This window comes from Pinus tabuliformis, chromosome 9 (assembly GCF_031772625.1).
Source record: "Pinus tabuliformis cultivar Carrire ecotype Pingquan chromosome 9, CPIR1, whole genome shotgun sequence".
NCBI classification, from domain to species: domain Eukaryota; kingdom Viridiplantae; phylum Streptophyta; class Pinopsida; order Pinales; family Pinaceae; genus Pinus; species Pinus tabuliformis.
This window is the reverse complement of record NC_142307.1, coordinates 288,682,664-288,701,897: the sequence shown is the minus strand read 5'-3', so window position 1 is coordinate 288,701,897 and position 19,234 is coordinate 288,682,664. Positions and strand designations below refer to the sequence as shown.

The following is a 19,234-nucleotide window of genomic DNA, read 5'->3' as shown; positions in this document are numbered from 1 at the left end:
CCTACTTAGATACTAATTATTGGCAATACTAAGAGTGGGGTGAACATTGTTTCATTATATTTAACTATTTTTATCTTTTAAAACATTTCATGCCCATAAATCATGTTTCATAAGAAAAACTTATACAATTTTTCTTTGTAAATATTTTGTAAACTTCATTATACAAAGTAAGAAGCAACTTACAACTTTCGTAGGCACCAAACTATAGGACATTTCATTATCTTAGCTAAGCACCATCTCAGTGAATGTTCGCATGAACATACATGAGACACTAATTCCTCGGCTGAGCACCAACTCGATAAACTGTAGGCACAACCTATGTCTTCAAGTTTGTCCTTAGATCTGTCATCAATAACTTTTGTTCCTCAACAAATTCTTTAATGAGTTTTCATCTAACCATGCCACCCATAGGTTTGTACCTTCAAGATTAATCATAACCACTTGACCTATACAACTTAACTTTCTACTCCTCAACTGGTATTCTTGACTTGGATCTTCAGACTTGATTTTATACATGCTAGTTATTTGTATTTTATCAAAAAGAGATCTTCCTATTCATCACTTCAAATTCCTCAACTTTTTCTATTAACTATTCAACTGTCATTACTTAGGCTTATTATATGTTCAAATAGAAGGTCTTCCCACATGGTAGCTTGTACTAATCACTTTAGATTTATTTCCACCATATAGGGGTTTTCAAAAAACTTGGAACCAAACATAGCTTTACAACCTTAAAGGTCTACTTCCTACAACCTATCAACCTTTGCACTAAACACTCACCTTATGCATCTCATAGGCTTGTCACAAATTTTGTCCATGATATCCTTATTCTTATTGCACTTATGTCAAAAATATAGCTTGGTCCTATCATCACCTTAACATAGCAACTAGTTCATCTAATATCTCCCTTAACATTTCCTTAGCCAACTAGACATAGTATCCAAATATCCCTACAATAATTCTCCAAGAAAGCTTGACAACCTCCCAAATCACATGAGAACTTGGTCTATGACAAGAATACAACATCATACACAAATTACACTTGAACTTGGCCTTCCAACAAGACTTGGACTTGACCTTCAATGCAATAAAACTTTTCCCTCAACTCAAACTTGAATTTCTACCTAAAAGCTATAGGTCTCGACCTCCAATCTAGGCTTCAAATCATCTTTAAAACATCATAATTCAACCACAAGAACAAACCTAAAACTTGGCCTCAAAAGGACTGAAGTTCAACCTTCAATGGATAAAATTCACCCTCAACAGGTATAAAACTTATCATTTAGAATAACTTTTCAACTCGTATTCTAACTAGGAAAACAAATATTCCCAAGGTGTTCCAAAAACCAATCCAAAAATGTAGAAAAAAAACCCTTTGCATAGAAATCAATCCAAGTTTCCTTCACTTCAGTTGGTTCAAGAGGTATAGATCTCAAAATTTACCCTTTGCTTGCTTAGATAGACCTGAAATGACTTGAGTGAGTGAATATAAATTCTCCTTCTCACGCCTATTTAAAGTATATTTGGGGTCTAGACAAGGCTGACTTGTCTAGTGGCTAAGTTGACTTGTCCACTAACTAGGCTAATTTGTGCAATTGGAAAAATGTATAATAAATATTGAAAAAATAATTTCCCCACAACCGAGAGGAGTTAAATGGAGTGTTACATATTGTATGAAAGGTATCGGAATAAGCTTTCGAAACATATGTATTAAATTCCCAATTAAGCTAGGGAATTAGAGTAAAAACGTATTTAGATATAGGGTATCTAATGGGGCATCAAAAATACAAAAACAATATTTCTAGAAGGCATGCCATATATCATTGGAAATATCTTGAAATATGTTACTTTATCATGTATATTTCTCATTCATTTGGACAACCTTTAAAATTAATAACAACCATTTTCAATATCTATTGCATTAAAGTTCTTGACGATTTTGCAGTAATATCCTATTAATCCTAAGAATCCTCTAAGATTCTTTAAGGTTTTTAGGATTGACCACTATATCATAGATTTAATTTTATCAGGGTCTAACTTGAGAGATTCATTGGATAACAAATGATCCAAATATTTCATTTTGTAAACCCCAAAAGTAGATGTGGAAGGATTCACATATAGTTTTTTCTCTTCCAATAGTTTTAAGACCCAATTAACAAGATGTACATTCTCTTCCCAAGATTTATTGTAGATTAGTATGTCATCAAAAAATTGTAGCAAAATTTTTCCAAGGAAGAATTTGAAAATTGAACTCACCAACCTTAGAAATGTTGAAGGTACATTAGATATTCAAAATGGCATAAATAAAAAAACACAATGACCTTATTTGTTATGTAAAGCCTCAACTTTGAAATTTTTAATAGGATATAACGATTCATAATATCATAATTTATCAATTTGATGTTGAGTACCTACTTGAGGTTTTTGTGGTTGAAGATGCTTCTGATTTTCTCCAGTTCCTGCTCCCGTTACCAAAAGACCAAAATCCTCTCAACCAAACTGGGTAAAATCTCGGTACCCAACTCCAAAATACTTCAAATTCGAAGTAGTTTGGCCCCCGTGCCCAAAAGCTTCAAGAACAATTGCTCAATTATTCTTTGTGTCTTTCTCTTGTAAGTTCCTCCTCCATCTCTCTTTGTATCAATTTTTTCTCCTTCCCTTCTACAATACCTTTCCTCCTTTTATGCTCAAGAGATTACTCAACCACCTAACATTTCTCCACCATTTTTAATTGGATAATTTCAAAAGTTGCAGAGGCAGTCATTGCCTTCTCTCCCCCTAATTTGCTGACAATGCCCTTTTATTTATAGAGTATCTCCAATTTTATGAAACCATCTCACCAAATATAAGAAAAGATAGATCAACGACTTCAAAATTAGCCTCTTCGAGGGGGAAACCTCCTTTACATTACAAAAATGAATAATTCTTAGATGATTCAAATGACAAAACCTCCTTTCTATATATAAGAGTATAAGGGGTCACAATATAATTAGAGCTGACATAACAATAATAATGTAAGGACAAACAATAACAATAGTAGGCTTCTATGGGGCATAATAATAACAATATTGGGGCAACATGGGCACATCAATAACAATAAGGGCTACAATGACAATAATAATGGGGGAATACACTAGTATTATAGGGGCCTAACATGCCCCTCTCCTTCAAAAAAGTGTTGTCCTAAATGTTTGAGTAGTTTGGGAAGTTTCTGTATAAAATTCTCATCCTCTCATGTGTAATCTTCAGTGGGTAAGTTATTCCACTTGATGAGATACTCTGAAATTGATCAATTTCGTAGATGTCGAGTTCTTATTTCTGTGACTGCTTCAGGTTCCAATATGATTTTTTCTTCCTCGTCAAGTTATAGCAATATTGTTTGAACTAGGAGCTTGTCACCTATAACCTTATTTAAGCATGAAACATGGAAAATTGGGTGCACTCAGGAAGATGCAGGAGCTCCAATTTGTATTCCATAGTACTAATGTTTTGCAACACCTTGTACGAACCATAATACTTTGGTGATAATTTATTCTTCTTAGCTTGCTTGAAGGACATTTGTTTGTATGGTTGTAGTCGTAGAAATACCTAGTCACCTACGTGAAAAATTTTTTTGCTGTGATTTTGATCTACTTTTTGTTTGATTCTATTCTGCGCCAAAGTGAGGTTATCCTTTAAGAGTTCAAGAACTTGTTGTCGATGCTCGATGTGATCTTCCACTGCTTGGACCTTAGAATTTTCTCTTAAAGATGATGTGATGGAATGTGGATGATATCCATAAAGTGCCATAAATGGGCTCAATTTTGCTACAGTATGGAAGGAAGTGTTATACCACCATTCAGCCAGAGGAAACCACTTGACCCATTTTATCTGTTTAAAAGAAATGAATATATCCTTCCAAACATTTGTTCATTACCTCAGTTTGCCCATCATATTGAGGATGAGAAGATGAGCCATGAGTTAACTTAGTACCCACACAAGAAATAATTCCATCCAAAAATTTCTAGTGAAAATGGGATCTCTGTTACTTACAATAATCTTTGGGTTTCCATGTAGCTTTTGTATTGTTTCCATAAATGCAGTAGCAACTGTACTGACTTTAAATGGATGAGATAATGCACAAAAGTGTGTATACTTGGTAATTATATCAATTACCACCATGATGATAGTATTTCCTTCGTTCTTTGGCAAACCTATGATAAAATCCATTGAAACCTCCTCCCAACATTGACTTGGAATGGATAAAGGTTGTAACAAACCCGAGGTCTTAATTGTCTCAACATTATTTTGTTGGAAAACCAAACATTCTGCTACAAAATTTTGAATATTAGGTTTAAGGCCATCCCAAAAAAATTCCTTCTTAACCCTGTGGTATGTTTTCGAAAATCCCGAGTGCCCTCCTAATGTGGAGATGTGTAATTCCAAAATAATGTTTTTTTTAGATGGGAATTCTTACAGAGGATAAGCGATCTTTGTACCATAACGAATCATTTTTCCAGCTAAAAGTGCCAAACATACCAGGATCTTGCCACAACTTTTGAATGAGTTCCCACACTTCTTCGTCATTCTTCCATTCATCCCTTGCTTCATTTATCCAATCTCATTGGATAATAGAAATGGCACAAATAAATTCTTCCACATCCTCATCCTTTCTTGAGAGTGCAATCGCAACAACTTTTTTCTTCCCTTTTTTGTAGATGATTTCAAAGTCATAACCCAACATCTTAATGACCCAATTTTGTTGCTCTTCTGAAGATAATATTTGTTCTAAAAAGTATTTAAGACTATCATGATTTGTTTTTACCTTGAAGTGTCTTCCCATTAGGTAAGGTTGTCATTTCTTAAGGGCATGTAGTATTGCCAACATTTCCTTCTCATAGATAGCTTTGTGTAAATACTTTGCTTTGATTGAACAACTTTCAAAAGCAATGGGTCTTCCTTCTTGCATTAAAACAACACCAATTCCATTTCCCAGGCATCACATTCCACAATAAAGGTTTTTGTGAAGTCCGGCGTAGCTAATATGGTGCTTGGCACATTGCCTCTTTAAGATGTTCAAATGTCTTCGTTGCTTCTAGAGTCCAAGAAACTGCATCTTTCTTTAGTAATGTTGTTAGAGGTGCTGCTATTCTCCCATAATTCTTAACAAACTTGTGACAATACCCCGTCAACCCAAGAAATCCTCGAAGATGCTTTATGGATGTGGGAATTTTCCATTCCTTATTGGCTTTAATTTTCCTAGGGTCTACCTTAACACCTTCATGAGATACAATATGACCCAGATATTCCACTTCTTGTACTCTAAAGACAAATTTGGAGGTTTTTGCATATAATTGTTTCTCCTCCAATAGTTTGAGCACCCTGTCGACATGTTGAACATGATTCATCCAAGACTACTTGTAGATTAGTATATCATCAAAAAATACTAACACAAATTTTCTAAAGAAGGGTTTGAAAATGGAATTCATCAAACCTTGAAATGTATAATGTGCATTGGTAAGGCCAAAAGGCATGAAAAAGAATTCATAATGACCCTCATGAGTTTTAAATGTTTTTTTCAGAATGTCTTCAATCTTCATTCTGATTTGATGATATCCTGAACGAAGATCCAACTTGGTGAAGTAAATTTCTGCATGTATTTCATCCAATAATTCATCAATGACAGGGATGGGAACTTTATCTTTAATAGTGAGCTTGTTGAGTTCCCTATAATCCAAATACATGCGCCATGATCCATCCTTCTTGTGCACCAATACTACTGGAGCAGAGAAATAACTTTGACTAGGTTGAATTATACCAGCCTGAAAACTTTGACTAGGTTGAATTATACCAGCTTGAACTTTGACTGGGTTGAATTATATCAAGCTCTAGCATTTTTTCAACCATACATTCAATTTCACTCTTTTTGGCATAGGGATATCTGTAAGGCTTGATGTTTGGAGGAACACTTCCTAGAATCAAATGAATAGCATGGTCATGATCACGAATAGGTGGGAGGCCTTTGGGATTCTCAAATACCTTGGAATGATTTTCTAAGACCTTTTGGAGATCTGGAGAAATAGATGATTTCGATGTGGGAACCTCTAGTGAACATAATTGTGTAATTATGCCCCATTTTTATTTCTTTAGAAGCTTTTTCATGATGTTAGAGATTATTATATTCCCTAGTTTCCCTATGATACCCCTTAATTCAAATTCCTTTCCTTCCCAAAAAAATTTCAAGAAAAGTTCTTGAAAATTAAAAGCTATTGTACCTAAAGATTGCAGTAATTGGACTCCTAGTACAACATGAGCACCACCCATTGGAATGGAAAATATTGGACTATTCAATACATATTCTCCCATGTATAGCTTGATATTATGACACTTTCTAGAGAAATTTATGGTTCCTCCATTTGCAACCATCACTTGACACTCTAGTGCTAGATACAGGAAGCAATTCAATTCCTTGGATATCTTATAATGAATAAAATTATCGGTATTACCTAAATCAATCAACACTATTACCTTTCTCTTCTTGATATGTCATTCTATCTTGAGAGTTTGAGGAGTGGTAATTCCTGCCCATGCATTACAGGATATGGTCAAATTCATTTCTTCTTTCTCTAGGGTTGGTTCCTGGTGTATATCCTCTTCTTCTGACGTTTCTTGTTCCTTTTCTTCCTCCTCTTCATAGTCTATGTAAAATAATTTATTCTTAGAACACTTATGACCTTTAGTGTATTTTCTATCACAACTATAACAAAGCCCTTTAGTGTATTTTCTATCATAACTATAACAAAGCCTTTTTTCTCTTTTTTCTTCCAATTTTTGTGGTGTCAACCTTGCAGGTTGTGGAACGCTAGAGGCAGGAACACTTCCATCTTTATAGTTGTGAGTGGTAGGTTTCCTTGTGGCCATAATTTTGCTTTCAATTTTTCTTGCAAACCTGAATGCCTTTTCCAATGAATTAGGTTCCCAAAGGCAAACCTCGTGTTGGATGTTATCCTTTAAAGTCCCTATGAACACATCAATCATATGCTCATTTGGAATATCATTTACCCTTATATTAAATTTTTGGAAGTCCTCAATATGCTCCACCATTGAACCCTTTTGTTTGAGATTCATCAATTGACTAAAGAAGGTGTTGCTCTTTGTATCCTGATAACCTTCTATCATATACCCCATAAAATATGACCAAGTGACAATGTTTTTATGAGAGAAAAGCCATCGATACCATACAAATTAATTGGGTTCCAAATATAAATTTGCAATGCGTACCTTTTGTGTGTTTTGCACATTATGGAGATCGAAACATTGCTCCATCTGTAGTATCCATGCTACATGATCCTTTCCATCAAACTTCCTCATATCAATATTTGGAATGTGGCAGGTCTTCAATCCAATGTTAGAGTCTATGAAATAATTATTAACATTTCTTTTGTTTTCATCATGAGTTTCCTTTACTACCCTTTTGCTATTAAGAAGCATTCCTTGTAGCAACTTTGTCAGATCTATCTTTAAATATTCCATGTTTCCTTTAAGTTTTGCTTCCATGTCATCCATATTAGCTTCCATGAAATCTATCTTAGTGTCCATCCAATCCATCTTAGCTTCAATTCCATTCTTTAAACCATCCATTTTAGCTTCAGTTACTTTTTGCAAGAGCGAAATTTGTTGCACTTGGTCTCGTAATTTGGATATATCATGTTGCATTTCTTCCTCTTCTTCATGTTTCATAGTAAAGATTTTGAGTTGCTTACTAGGTGTTTCCATTTTATTTCTTTGGTACATCAATTAATGATAATTCTGCTTCAAAATTCCCTTTAAATCACTGCAAGCTACTTTCTCAAACAAAACTTATACAAATTTTAAAAAAACTACACACATTTTTATTTATTTATTTGTTTATTTTATTTTATTTTTTATTTTTTATTTTTAATTTTAATTTAATTTTATTATTTATTTATTTATTTAGTTATTTATTTATTTATTTATTTTTATTTATTTTTATTTTATTTTTATTTTTATTTATTTATTTATTTTTTCGCTTTGTAGGATCTCAATATTGAATCTGATGTATCTCTATAATTTTGGATCTCCAAGATCTTCTTCATATGGTATCCCTTTGAGGCTTCTTTCCAACCCCATAAGTTTGATCGTGATTGGATTTTTCAAAAAAGAGTTATTACCAATCTCCCATGATGACCTAATTATAGACTCATTCAGTAAATAGAACTTGTATGAAGTACCACATGTCAATGTTACGACCTATGGCCTCAAAAATGATACCCAACAAACTAAATTCCATCATATTTTTGTCACTTTTTACGAAATTCAAATCTAATGCTCAGAGAGAAAGTTATAATGATTTTCCCAAGGTCACATGTTTGAGATGGAATTCTAAAGCTTTTGCAAAAACCCTAACTTCCTTGACTCGTATCTCTGAAAATATAGTGAGAAAAAGTCTGAAATCCAGACATGAAGTTCATCAAGGTTTAGCTTGAAATGGGTTTGTTTTAGTTCCTGAAGCTTCCTAGAAAAAAATTATAGAGAAAATTCCATAATGGCCTGTTTGAAGCAGTGAAACCCTAGAATCCAAAGCTCTCATACAAAATGATATGCAACCAACTCACCAAATAGAAGAAAAGATAGATCAATGACTTCAAAATTAGCCTCTTTGAGGGGGAAACCTCCTTTACATTACACAAATGAATAATCCTTAGATGATTCAAATGAAAAAACCTCATTTTTATATATAGGAGTTAAGGGGTCACAATATAATCAGAGCCGACATAACAATAATAAATGTAAGGGAACAACAATAAGAATAGTGGGCTTCTATGGGGCATAATAATAACAATATGGGGACAACATAGGTACAACAATAACAATAAGGGTTATAATAAAAATAATAATGGGGGGATACACTATTATTATAGGGACGTAACAACATAACCATTCAGAATATCATAATTTTTTAATTTGATGTTGAGTACCTACCTGGGGTTTTTGTGGTTGAAAATGCTTCTTATTTTATCCAGTTCCTACTCCTGTTACCAAAATACCAAAAACCTCCCAGCCAAATTGGGTACAATCTTGGTACCCGGGTCCAAAATAATTCAAATTTTAAGTAATTTGGCCCCCGTACCCAAAAGCTTCGAGAAAAACTGTTCAATTCCTCTCTATGTCTTTCTCTTGTAAGTTCTTCCTCCGCCTCTGCAATACATTTCCTCCTTTTATGCTCGAGAGATTACTCCATTGCCTCCCATTTCTCGACCATTATTAATTTGATAAGTTCAAAAGTTGTAGAGGCGGTCACCGCTTCCTCTCCCCCCAATTTGCTAACAATGTCCATTTATTTATAGAGTATCTCCTTTATCATAATATTATGTTTCTCTTTTGTTTAAGTCAAATTATTTTCATAATATTATGGTTTTATATACTCTTCTCTTTATTATATCACAATTTAATATCTATATATATATATATATATATATATATATATATATATATATATATATATATATATATATTCCTTTGATTTTATAGAACATGTAGTTTCTTTTGCTAGAATAATATATATTATAATTCTTTTATACATAATTCCTTTGTGTATAGTTTCTTTTTATGTAATAGGATACATAATTCCTTTGTGGTGAGTTCACCACATTTCATTTATCTTTAGTTATATATATATATATATATATATATATATATATATATGGTGGTGGTACATATATCAAGTACCCTACTATATTCTTGTAAATTAGGTATTCACTTCAATAGTTAATTCATTACCCTAAATATGTGTGGTTTTCAATATTAACTAATATATATACTAATATCATGCAAATGATGCATGCACATGTAGCTATCATATGCATGTCTCATGTGCATGCTAATATCTCTCTGACCCCTTTAATTCAAGGTGGGTCCTTACATGTTCTAAATGTTATATTAGAAATGTCTTCTTGCCTCATTTTGATTTGATGATGTTATGAGCATAGATATAACTTAGTAATAAAATTTCTCCAGGCAATTCATCAATGGCAACAATAAGAAACGTATCTTTAGTGATTATGTTATTCTTGACACATTTCCGTTTGGGTTTATCTTAGGTGGTTGGGAGGAATGATTCAGATTCTCCCCACTCACGTTTAATTCTTTTGACATGATCAACTTTGGTGTAATGGCTTTGAGCCTTGTTGAAAATGAATAGTCCCTCAAGGAAAGGAAGATGTATATTCCTCATATGGAATATAAAGGTATTTTCTACCTGAAAAAATTATTGACACATATGCAATGAACCTTCATTGTTTGTAACCATGTTCACTAATGAAGAGAAAGAACTTTGGCTAGATTGAATGATGTCGAATTTTAACTTCCTTGAATCACAATCTCAATCTCCTTGTTTTATGCATATGTATAACTATAAGTCCTAATTTTGGGTTGTACACTTCTTGTTGCAAATGAATAACATGGTCATTATAGTGAGTAAGAGGAACACTCGTAGGTATCTCTCCAAATAACAAACAATAATTGTAGATAACTCCTTGGAGATCCATTTGGGTAGAACATATAGATATTTGAAAATCTAGTGAGAACAATTATGTGTCCATTTATGAGGAATTTTGTGAGGTTGTTAGACCATATCACTTTATAGGGTTGTCATTAGATACCTCTAAGCTAAATTTCCTTGCTTGTTGAGGAAAATATCATGAAAAGATAATGGAAACTATAGGTCATTGTTCTAAGTTATTGTGGTCATTGCACCTCTAATACAACATTAACAACACCCATTTAAATTCCAATTATAAGATCATCCAATAAATATTCCTCTTATTAACATTGTTGCACTTCCCTATCCTGATTAAGATTAATACTATGACACTTCCCTAAATTGTTGCAATTCCCGCCTCTTATTAAGATTATTACGATGGAACTTCCCTCAATAATTTATAGTACCACTATCTAAAATCATTATTTATTGTAATTTTAAAGCATTTTTTAATATTTTTAAAATATAAAAATAAAATTAAAATAACTTATTATCTTATAATTTAATAAATTTAATTTTTTTTGTGATTTGAGAAATCAAAAGTGGGCTAGTCTCATAAGGTGAATTCCAATAGGCTACCAATATAACCATTTGGTATCTTGGTATTCTTGTTTCGTAGGCATAGGTGACTTGGGGAGGATTTGGACCTAGAACCTAATTTGCATCCCCACACATAAAACTTCGTTTTCCAATTAAGCTCCCTTAGGGTAAAAATGTTTAATTTTAATAAAACCTAATAATCCTCATCATCACAATTTATGATACTAAACATATAAAATATGTACCATCAAAATATACAACAAGCATCAATATTCATTGTTATTACATTGTTGGTATTTTGGTGTAATTGCACCCAAAGGCTCTCTATAACCCAATACTAGGTAGATGTCAAGCATAAATGTTTAACATTTAACATTTAACAAATTTAATCTAACATGAATGTCCATGCTAATTACAAATGGATATAATTATTATGTATAAAATAAATATAAATTCAACATTGGTTTTACAGAAAGCGAAGTGGAATTGGTTTGGTTCGCTCTAGATTTTGAATATAATATTTTAAAATATAATATAATATTTTTATTTTCTTAATAAAATTAGTCAATTTTTACTAGGCTATGTGCTCCCAACACAAGATGCTAGAGATGTGTAATGTTAATGTAAACATTTTGACAAGTAAAAATAAAAATAAGATATGGTAGAGATGTGTAAATTAATGTAGCATATTATAGATGGGTAAGGTTAATGTAAATATAATTTAATGTAACATATTATAGATGTGTAAGGTTAATGTAAACATTTTGACTCAGTAAAAATAAAAATAAAAACACAAAATGCTTGAGATGTGTACTGTTATTGTAAACATTTTGACTCCTAAAAATAAAAATAAGATATGGTAGAGAAGTGTAAGTTAATGTAACTTAATACAATGTAAACATTTTAACTCTTGAAATAAAATAAAAATAACCCTATAAAAATTAATAATAAAAAATAGAAATAAAAACTAATAATAATAAAAAATAGAAAAGACTCATGGTATTGACCCAAGATATGCAATCCCACTTTGACATTTGTATGTTTTGTTTCTATCGTTGAATGGATGAATTCATAATTTGTATATATGTTGAATGGATGAATTAATGTGTATATATGTGTAGATGCTTTAGATTTTGGTGGAGGCTATTAGGTGATTCAGAAATCTCTTTTTAAGAAGTGTAAGGTTAAACATGATTACACAAAGTACAAAACAATAGTTGCTTCATCATTCTAATGGCTTCTTTGATAACCATTTTAACATAATATATGTAATATATTCTCTTAATTTATGTGTAATAATGTGTTATAGAAATAGAGCTCATAGATCTAGTGTGGTAAGTTTAGAAAGGAATAAGCTTAACTATGAAAGTGAAAGTTTAGAAATGAACAAGCTTAACTATGAAAGTGAGGTGAGGTGAGGTGAGGTGAGGAGAGGAAAAGAGGCTCGAGAAATATTAGGTAAAATATAATACTATAATATTATATTTTACCCAATATTTAAAATATAGTATTGAGGTTGGGGGTAATGAGAAATATTTGGTAGTGTAATAATATTACATTTTAATTAGTAATTCCCCACACTTAACCACTGGTAATAGTAAAAAATATTGGGTAAAATATAATACTATAATATGTAAACATTTGATCCTAGTATGATAGAATTATAATGTTTAACTCCGATGTAAACATTTGTTCCTAATATGATCCAAGGGGCTCCCAAAAGTAAACATTTCTTCCTAATATGATCCAAGAGGCTCCCAAAAATTGCTTCTAACTTTGGTTAAAAACCCCACCCCCACCTGATCCTCAAGCGTTGGTGGGACAAGAATGCCCAAGCTCAACCTTTGGGGGATTAAGGAGGAGATCATCATGGGAAGAAATACTATTACTCCAATTTGAAGGACAAGATGTGGGGTAAAAAGAAGCTAAGATACTATAGAGAGGTGATCAACCCCACTATTGATAACCAAAATTATCTCTCTATATTGACCAGCACTAAGAAGAAAATGAACATCCCTAAGATATAACTAATTCCCATTAGCTTCGAAGTGACACGGGGAGGTGATTTACTTTTACTCCCAAGACTCCCTAGCACGATACAATCTATCAAATTTGTGATACTAAGAAGGTGGAAGATGAAAAACACTTCATTTTACACTTCTCGTCCGCTCTCAATTCCCTATCATATCATCAACCACAAATAGAACTTATTAAACTAGCCCAACTATAACCATCTTGGAGTGCTGCTTTTCCTTCTTCTTAATCAGAAAAACAAAGTTTGACAATTAGATATTTTTTTAGAAATTCCATAAACCACATTAATCTTAATAAATATTAATTATATTTATATTAATAATTATAATTAATTACCTATACTCTTTATACTCAATCTAAATAAATCTAAAATACTTAATAGAAAACTGAACAAGAGCAACATTTATCATATGATATTATTTTTCATAAACCAATGTATGCCAGAACATATATAATACAATATTATTTTTCACATGTAATATAACATTATTTTTCACAGATATCAAGAACAGACATAATACAATATTATTTTTCACAGATATCAAGCCACACAATTAGGATTAGTCGGGATGCCTCCTGGGCCTCCAAAGAAAATATTTTTACCCCATGATGGATCTGCGCTGTCAGAGGAAGCGACCGCGTAACAGTTGGGCTTTTCTACACCAAATCGAGTATCGGGATCAATCCCAGCCCCACCCTGATCAAACATTTGTATGGCCCTGCTATATGCGGCATAACCAAAGCCTCCCCCAGGAAAGTAACCGCTACCCATCTGTGTCGCAGTCATGGGCCCCGGGGGTCTTGAGTCATGAGCAACTTCTCCTCCAACATCCAACTCACTAGCGCCTTGAGCAAGAGCATTGAACAATGAGGCTGGCCAATGACCTATTTTCGTGCCGTCGTAATATAGAGCCCATACCAGACCTGTGCCTTGCTGCTCTTGCTGTACATCCAGTAATATTTGTACTTATTTAGCATTTTCAAACTATATAGACATCAAAATATAGGAATTAAATATAGACGTTGCTTACGAGGTGAAGACTTAGAGCAAAGTCAGACTGTGTCCCTCCATACTCCGATACCGGCCCCAATTGTATCCTGGGCCGAATGGGGGCGCCGTCAACTGGCTCATATCCTGGACAGTCCAGATCATAACATCCGTTATTGTAATCGTCGGACTGCATGAAGGCATATTCACTTATCAGCAATCGGCATCACGAGGCCTTCTTTAATACATCAACCAAACTTGAGACTATGTCATTACCGTCCAAAAAACAAAGAAATGTGGTTCAGCTGAGCCACCATATGCCTGCGGAGACACCTGCAATAAGAATGGATTATTAATAATTTGGTAATATAGAAAATAGTTTTTTGGATTAATCACAGTATATTGAAAAGATTAGACCGTTTCCAATTAACTAATATGGTTCATCCATATTCGCTACTTAAATAGATGCTACATGCTTCATTTAAATATTAAATTTATTGATTTACATAATATTTCATAATACAAGTATAACCAATTAAATTCTCTAATTTAAAGAATTTGAGGATTCAAATTAATTGGAAGAAAAATTCTATCCACTTACAATCCATCCGGCCTCTATGGTCTCTAGTATGCCTTGATTTTCGTTACTGATCCAAATTTGGCTGAGACTGAATATGGCATCTGGAGCAACCGTCGGACGCCATAGATTCAAACGAACAGCGACACCAAAGATTGGGTCACCAGCGGAGTTGTAGTGCACAACTGAATGCTGTTAAAAAGTACAGCAATACATAGAAGACGAGAGTGATGCAGCATTTATAAGAAAATATTATACATATGATTTATCTATAAACCTCCATCTTAGTACCGTGTGCACATGGCCGTCGTCGAAATTAGGTCCGACATGGTTTCTTCTTCTTCGTCCCCTGCTTAAAAACTGTCTCACAGATCCCGCTCTTTCTACATCTTCGCGTTTGATTTCCCTGGTCGCTACTGTGTTCTCTGGACACTCAGACTTAACGCCGCGCACCTTTGAGATATTTGCACGGCCGAAGTCAGAGTTGGAAATATTTATGCTCGGCGGGTCCACTCTCGGTGCTTTCCTCAAACCCTTTTTTACGCACAAACAAACACAAGCAATTGTCAACAGTTAACGCCAAATTTTATGTTCTAATGTTTTGCCAGTTTAATATTTTAGGTTCATACCCGCGTGATATTATCCTGTGAATACTTCACAGATATTTGATCACTGAATTTTACGCAACGAATGGTTTCTCCAAACTGATTCTGTGCATTAATGGATAGTACAGAGTCAGGAAAAAAATTCAATAATTTTAGGAAATTATCTTTTAAATTATATATAAATAGATTAAAATTGCAAATTTGACATATTCAAGTATAAACAGATCTGATATTACCTGATATTTGTAAACTGCTGGAGGATTAATAAAATTGATGTATTCATCTATGCTCATTTCACGCACATCAATAGCAGAGGTGAGAGCGACATGAAACAGAAACAAATTAGCTATGAAAAGGAAAAACGAACTCATTGCAAGGCAACCAGAACACCAACAAATACTTTATGATAAAAAATATGTATATTAGACGCCCACATAATGCTAGAATATATAGATGGACTCTGCCATGGTTTTTTTTAAATTAGAAAAATCATTAAGATGTTAATGGTAATTTTGTCCCATATAAAAAATTTAACTATTAATAGTAATTTTGGGCGTGATAGAAACCTTACTAATTTTATCTGGTATAAAAAAGAGATAACTGACAAAGGAGAACTCTAACAAAAAGAACCTAAAAACGAGTAGAGGTTGGAATTTTTATTTTTTTTTGAGTAAATTTTCAAATTTTTTAAAATGGAAATGAAAAGCATTGGAATAAAGTTTTTTGTTTTTGGTGTTTTGAGTAAATTTCCCATTTTTTAAAAATGGAAATGAAAAGGGTTGCAATAACGTTTTTTGTTTTTTGTTTAGAAGAATCTAAAAACGAGTTGAGGTTGGATTTTTTTTTAAGTTTTTGTAAATTTTGTTTTTTTCATGATTTTTAGGGTTAGTATTAAAGGTAAAATAGCATGTCTTTAAAAACTCTTAAAATTTTAATTAAATAGTCTTTATGAATGATATTAAAGATAAAATATAAATTTCAACCATTTTCAGTTATGATTAATGAACAATTTTACAAAACAAATGAATTTATATGTGATTTGGAGTTTTTATAAAACATTTGTTTTTTTAGACATTAAAGATAAAATATCACTATGAAAAAACTTAAAATTCCAATAATTTTTAGTTACGAATGAACAATTTTAGAAAACAAATGAATTTATATGTGATTTTGGAGTTTTTGTAAAACAATTTTTTTTAATTATATTTTTTTTAAATAATTTTAAGATTCTAAAATTTGTAAATTGTTATCTCATTTTTTAGAAATATATATATATATATATATATATATATATATATATATATATATATATATATATATATATATATATATATTTGATTTTTATATATACTAATGATAATAATAATTTAATATTAAAAAAAAAAATTATTTCTCTCAGTTGGAGATTTTGATTGCAAGCCTTCGGCTCCCACTTTGCATCTTGCGTGGTCCGCATCTCGCGCGACCTGAAGACTGTGAGCGCAACTGCCCACTATGAATCTTGATCCCTGCAGGCGTGCCCGTCAAGGGCTTCACCCCAAGCTACGGTCAATCTGGTGCTGCTTCCTACGCTTTGGTCGTGTCAGGTCTGATCTAGGGCTCCCGTCAATGGAGGTGTTGGGCACTCCCCAAGTGCCTCCCCCTCCTCCTCCATCATCCTTGACTGCTAAGGCCTTCAATCGACTCTTGGTAGGGCTTCCAAAGAAGAAGATCTCAGAAGCTACGAAATTCGTCAAAAAATTGGAGGATATACCCGAGATCTCCCTCCCTCCAGAAACCCCGGTCCAGGTTGCATTATCCTTGGCCGAGCGAGCTCTCATCGTCCAGTTCACCAGGCTATGGCCATCTCCCAAAACCACTGAGAGCTAGGTTAACAGAAACTGGGCGCCGTTGATCAAAGAAAGTGTTACCTATTACTTTCTGGGGAGAGGATTCTTCCTCTTCGAATTCACTTCAAAGGATGAAAAAGATCTGATCTTCCAAAACGATCCCTACTTCATGGGCCCTCAAGGTTTGTATCTAAATAAGTGGACTCCGGACTTTGATCCAGCAGTGGATGTGCCCAAAACAGTTCTGATGTGGGTAAGGCTCCCAAATCTCCTAGTTCATTGCTGGAATTGGGACTCCTTGATGCACATAGGAAATGCCCTTGGGAGATTCATAGATCGAGCAAACAATAAGGACCAATACGACTGTGCCAGAATATGTGTTGAAATAGATCTAGAGGTGGGGCTACCAGAGGCCATCAAAATCAATGTCGGAAGTTGGACGGATGTGCAGAAACTGGACTATTAGCAGCTGCCCTTCAAATGCTGGAAATGCCATGTCTATGGCCACTTCGCCAAAGGCTGCCTGTTCAACAATGAAGCTGTGCAAGGGAAGGAGGATGGTTGGAATCAAGTCAAGCGCTCCAAAACTTCTCACAAGATGCAAAAGTCGGGAGGCCCTAATGGCAAAGGTCCTCACCACTCCTCTGCTCATCAGATCCCGCCCAAGCGTGTTCCAGAAAATAAGTTCGACCCTCTTAGCTCGCAGCCAAAGGACATCCAGGAGGATGTGGACCAAAAGACAGTATCTTCAGATAAAGGTAACCCACCAATCTTCTCCAAGGATGCAAGTACCGCAGAAACCTCAAAAGGAATTCCTATCGAAGTTGTTAGGGTCCCACCCTAACCCCCTTATTTATGTCTTGGGATCACATCATAGTCAAAGAGTCAATAAAGCCCATATATTTTGTAAGTAGTTAACCCGAAATTAATGACGGGACCACAGTTAGTTGCAAATGGGCCGTAGCCGTAGTATTAGATAGATGGTATTAATAAAACTCACGGTATTGACCCGTGGTATTGCATGTATGAGTCATATATAAAGGATAGAGACTCCCTGCGAGGAGCATCGTGTCTTATTTTGTAATCGAGCTCTGCTCTATTGGAGGTTGCCCCATCGAAGAGGCATGTGAACATTGCTCTTTGAATAATAAAATCATTGTTATTTTGTGTTCTGGGTATCATTTCTTCGCATATTATGTGTTCTGGGTATCTTTTCTTCGCATATTCTGTATCTGGGTATTATTTTGCAGGTTAAGAGCATAAAAAGTGGTATCAGAGCACTTTCCAGGGCTCGGTGGGATCTCCAATTTTTAGCAAAATTTTTTTTGGCTAGAGACATGTTCCGGCGTCTTTAAACCACGGGATCTGTTGTTGAGCGCATAAACCTGCGGATTTGGGGAGGCATGCATGCAGGAAATACAAGAGGTGGTCACGTCTATTGGACTCCCTTGTAACCCCTGTGGGTACCCCTTCGAGTAGTAGCGCATTAGATAGAACCACGCACGGACTGTCTTCCACGTACCCTCTGGGTATATAGGAAGCCCCCTAGGCTCCCTTGAAACCTCGCCATAGATAAACCTTCGGCCGCCTTGTGGCTACAGTACACCGAGAACAACACTCGGAGAGATTACTCGCCCGTACGATAGGGTAGTCGGGTTGTACGGCTAAGGGTACGGTCGATCCTCCTTAGTTAGAGCCCTGAAACATTGGGCTGAGTACTACTGTCAGACCCTTATGTATATTGCGATCTGTAGCATCTGACACTCCTCAAGACCATAGTTCCCTTTCTATCGGGGATCACACATCATCTATTCCAAATCAGCAAGTGCAGCAGCAGCAGACATCAGTTCCGCAGCGCCCTCAGATCAGCAGCAGCAGTTGTTCCACCATTCAGATCTCTCAGATCCACCAGATCGGAGTAGTTGTGAAGGGTTCCTGTACCTAGATATACTTTTCGCAAGACTTTTGGCGGCATTGACATTTTGAGGATTTGGCGACTGCAATATTGATTAAGAAGGAGTAAAATTCCGTTAGGAGTTTTCCAAAAAAAAAAAAAAAGGATCTGAGATCTCCCGAGGCGCTTATTGGTGATCTAGCCCATCAGCATCAAGACGACGAGCT

The 19,234-nt window shown here is 34.2% G+C and overlaps 1 protein-coding gene across 1 annotated transcript; it reads right to left on the bottom strand.

Moving 5' to 3' along the window:
- Positions 1 to 13,655: 13,655 nt before the first annotated feature.
- Positions 13,656 to 15,655, bottom strand: LOC149148308 (protein neprosin-like). Its single transcript, XM_089442138.1, has 7 exons — positions 15,521 to 15,655; positions 15,309 to 15,389; positions 14,971 to 15,213; positions 14,704 to 14,871; positions 14,379 to 14,435; positions 14,146 to 14,292; positions 13,656 to 14,057 (listed from the first exon to the last, which is right to left on the bottom strand). The coding sequence occupies exons 1-7, from the start codon at positions 15,653 to 15,655 to the stop codon at positions 13,656 to 13,658; spliced, it is 1,233 nt and encodes a 410-aa protein (XP_089298264.1).
- Positions 15,656 to 19,234: the final 3,579 nt, after the last annotated feature.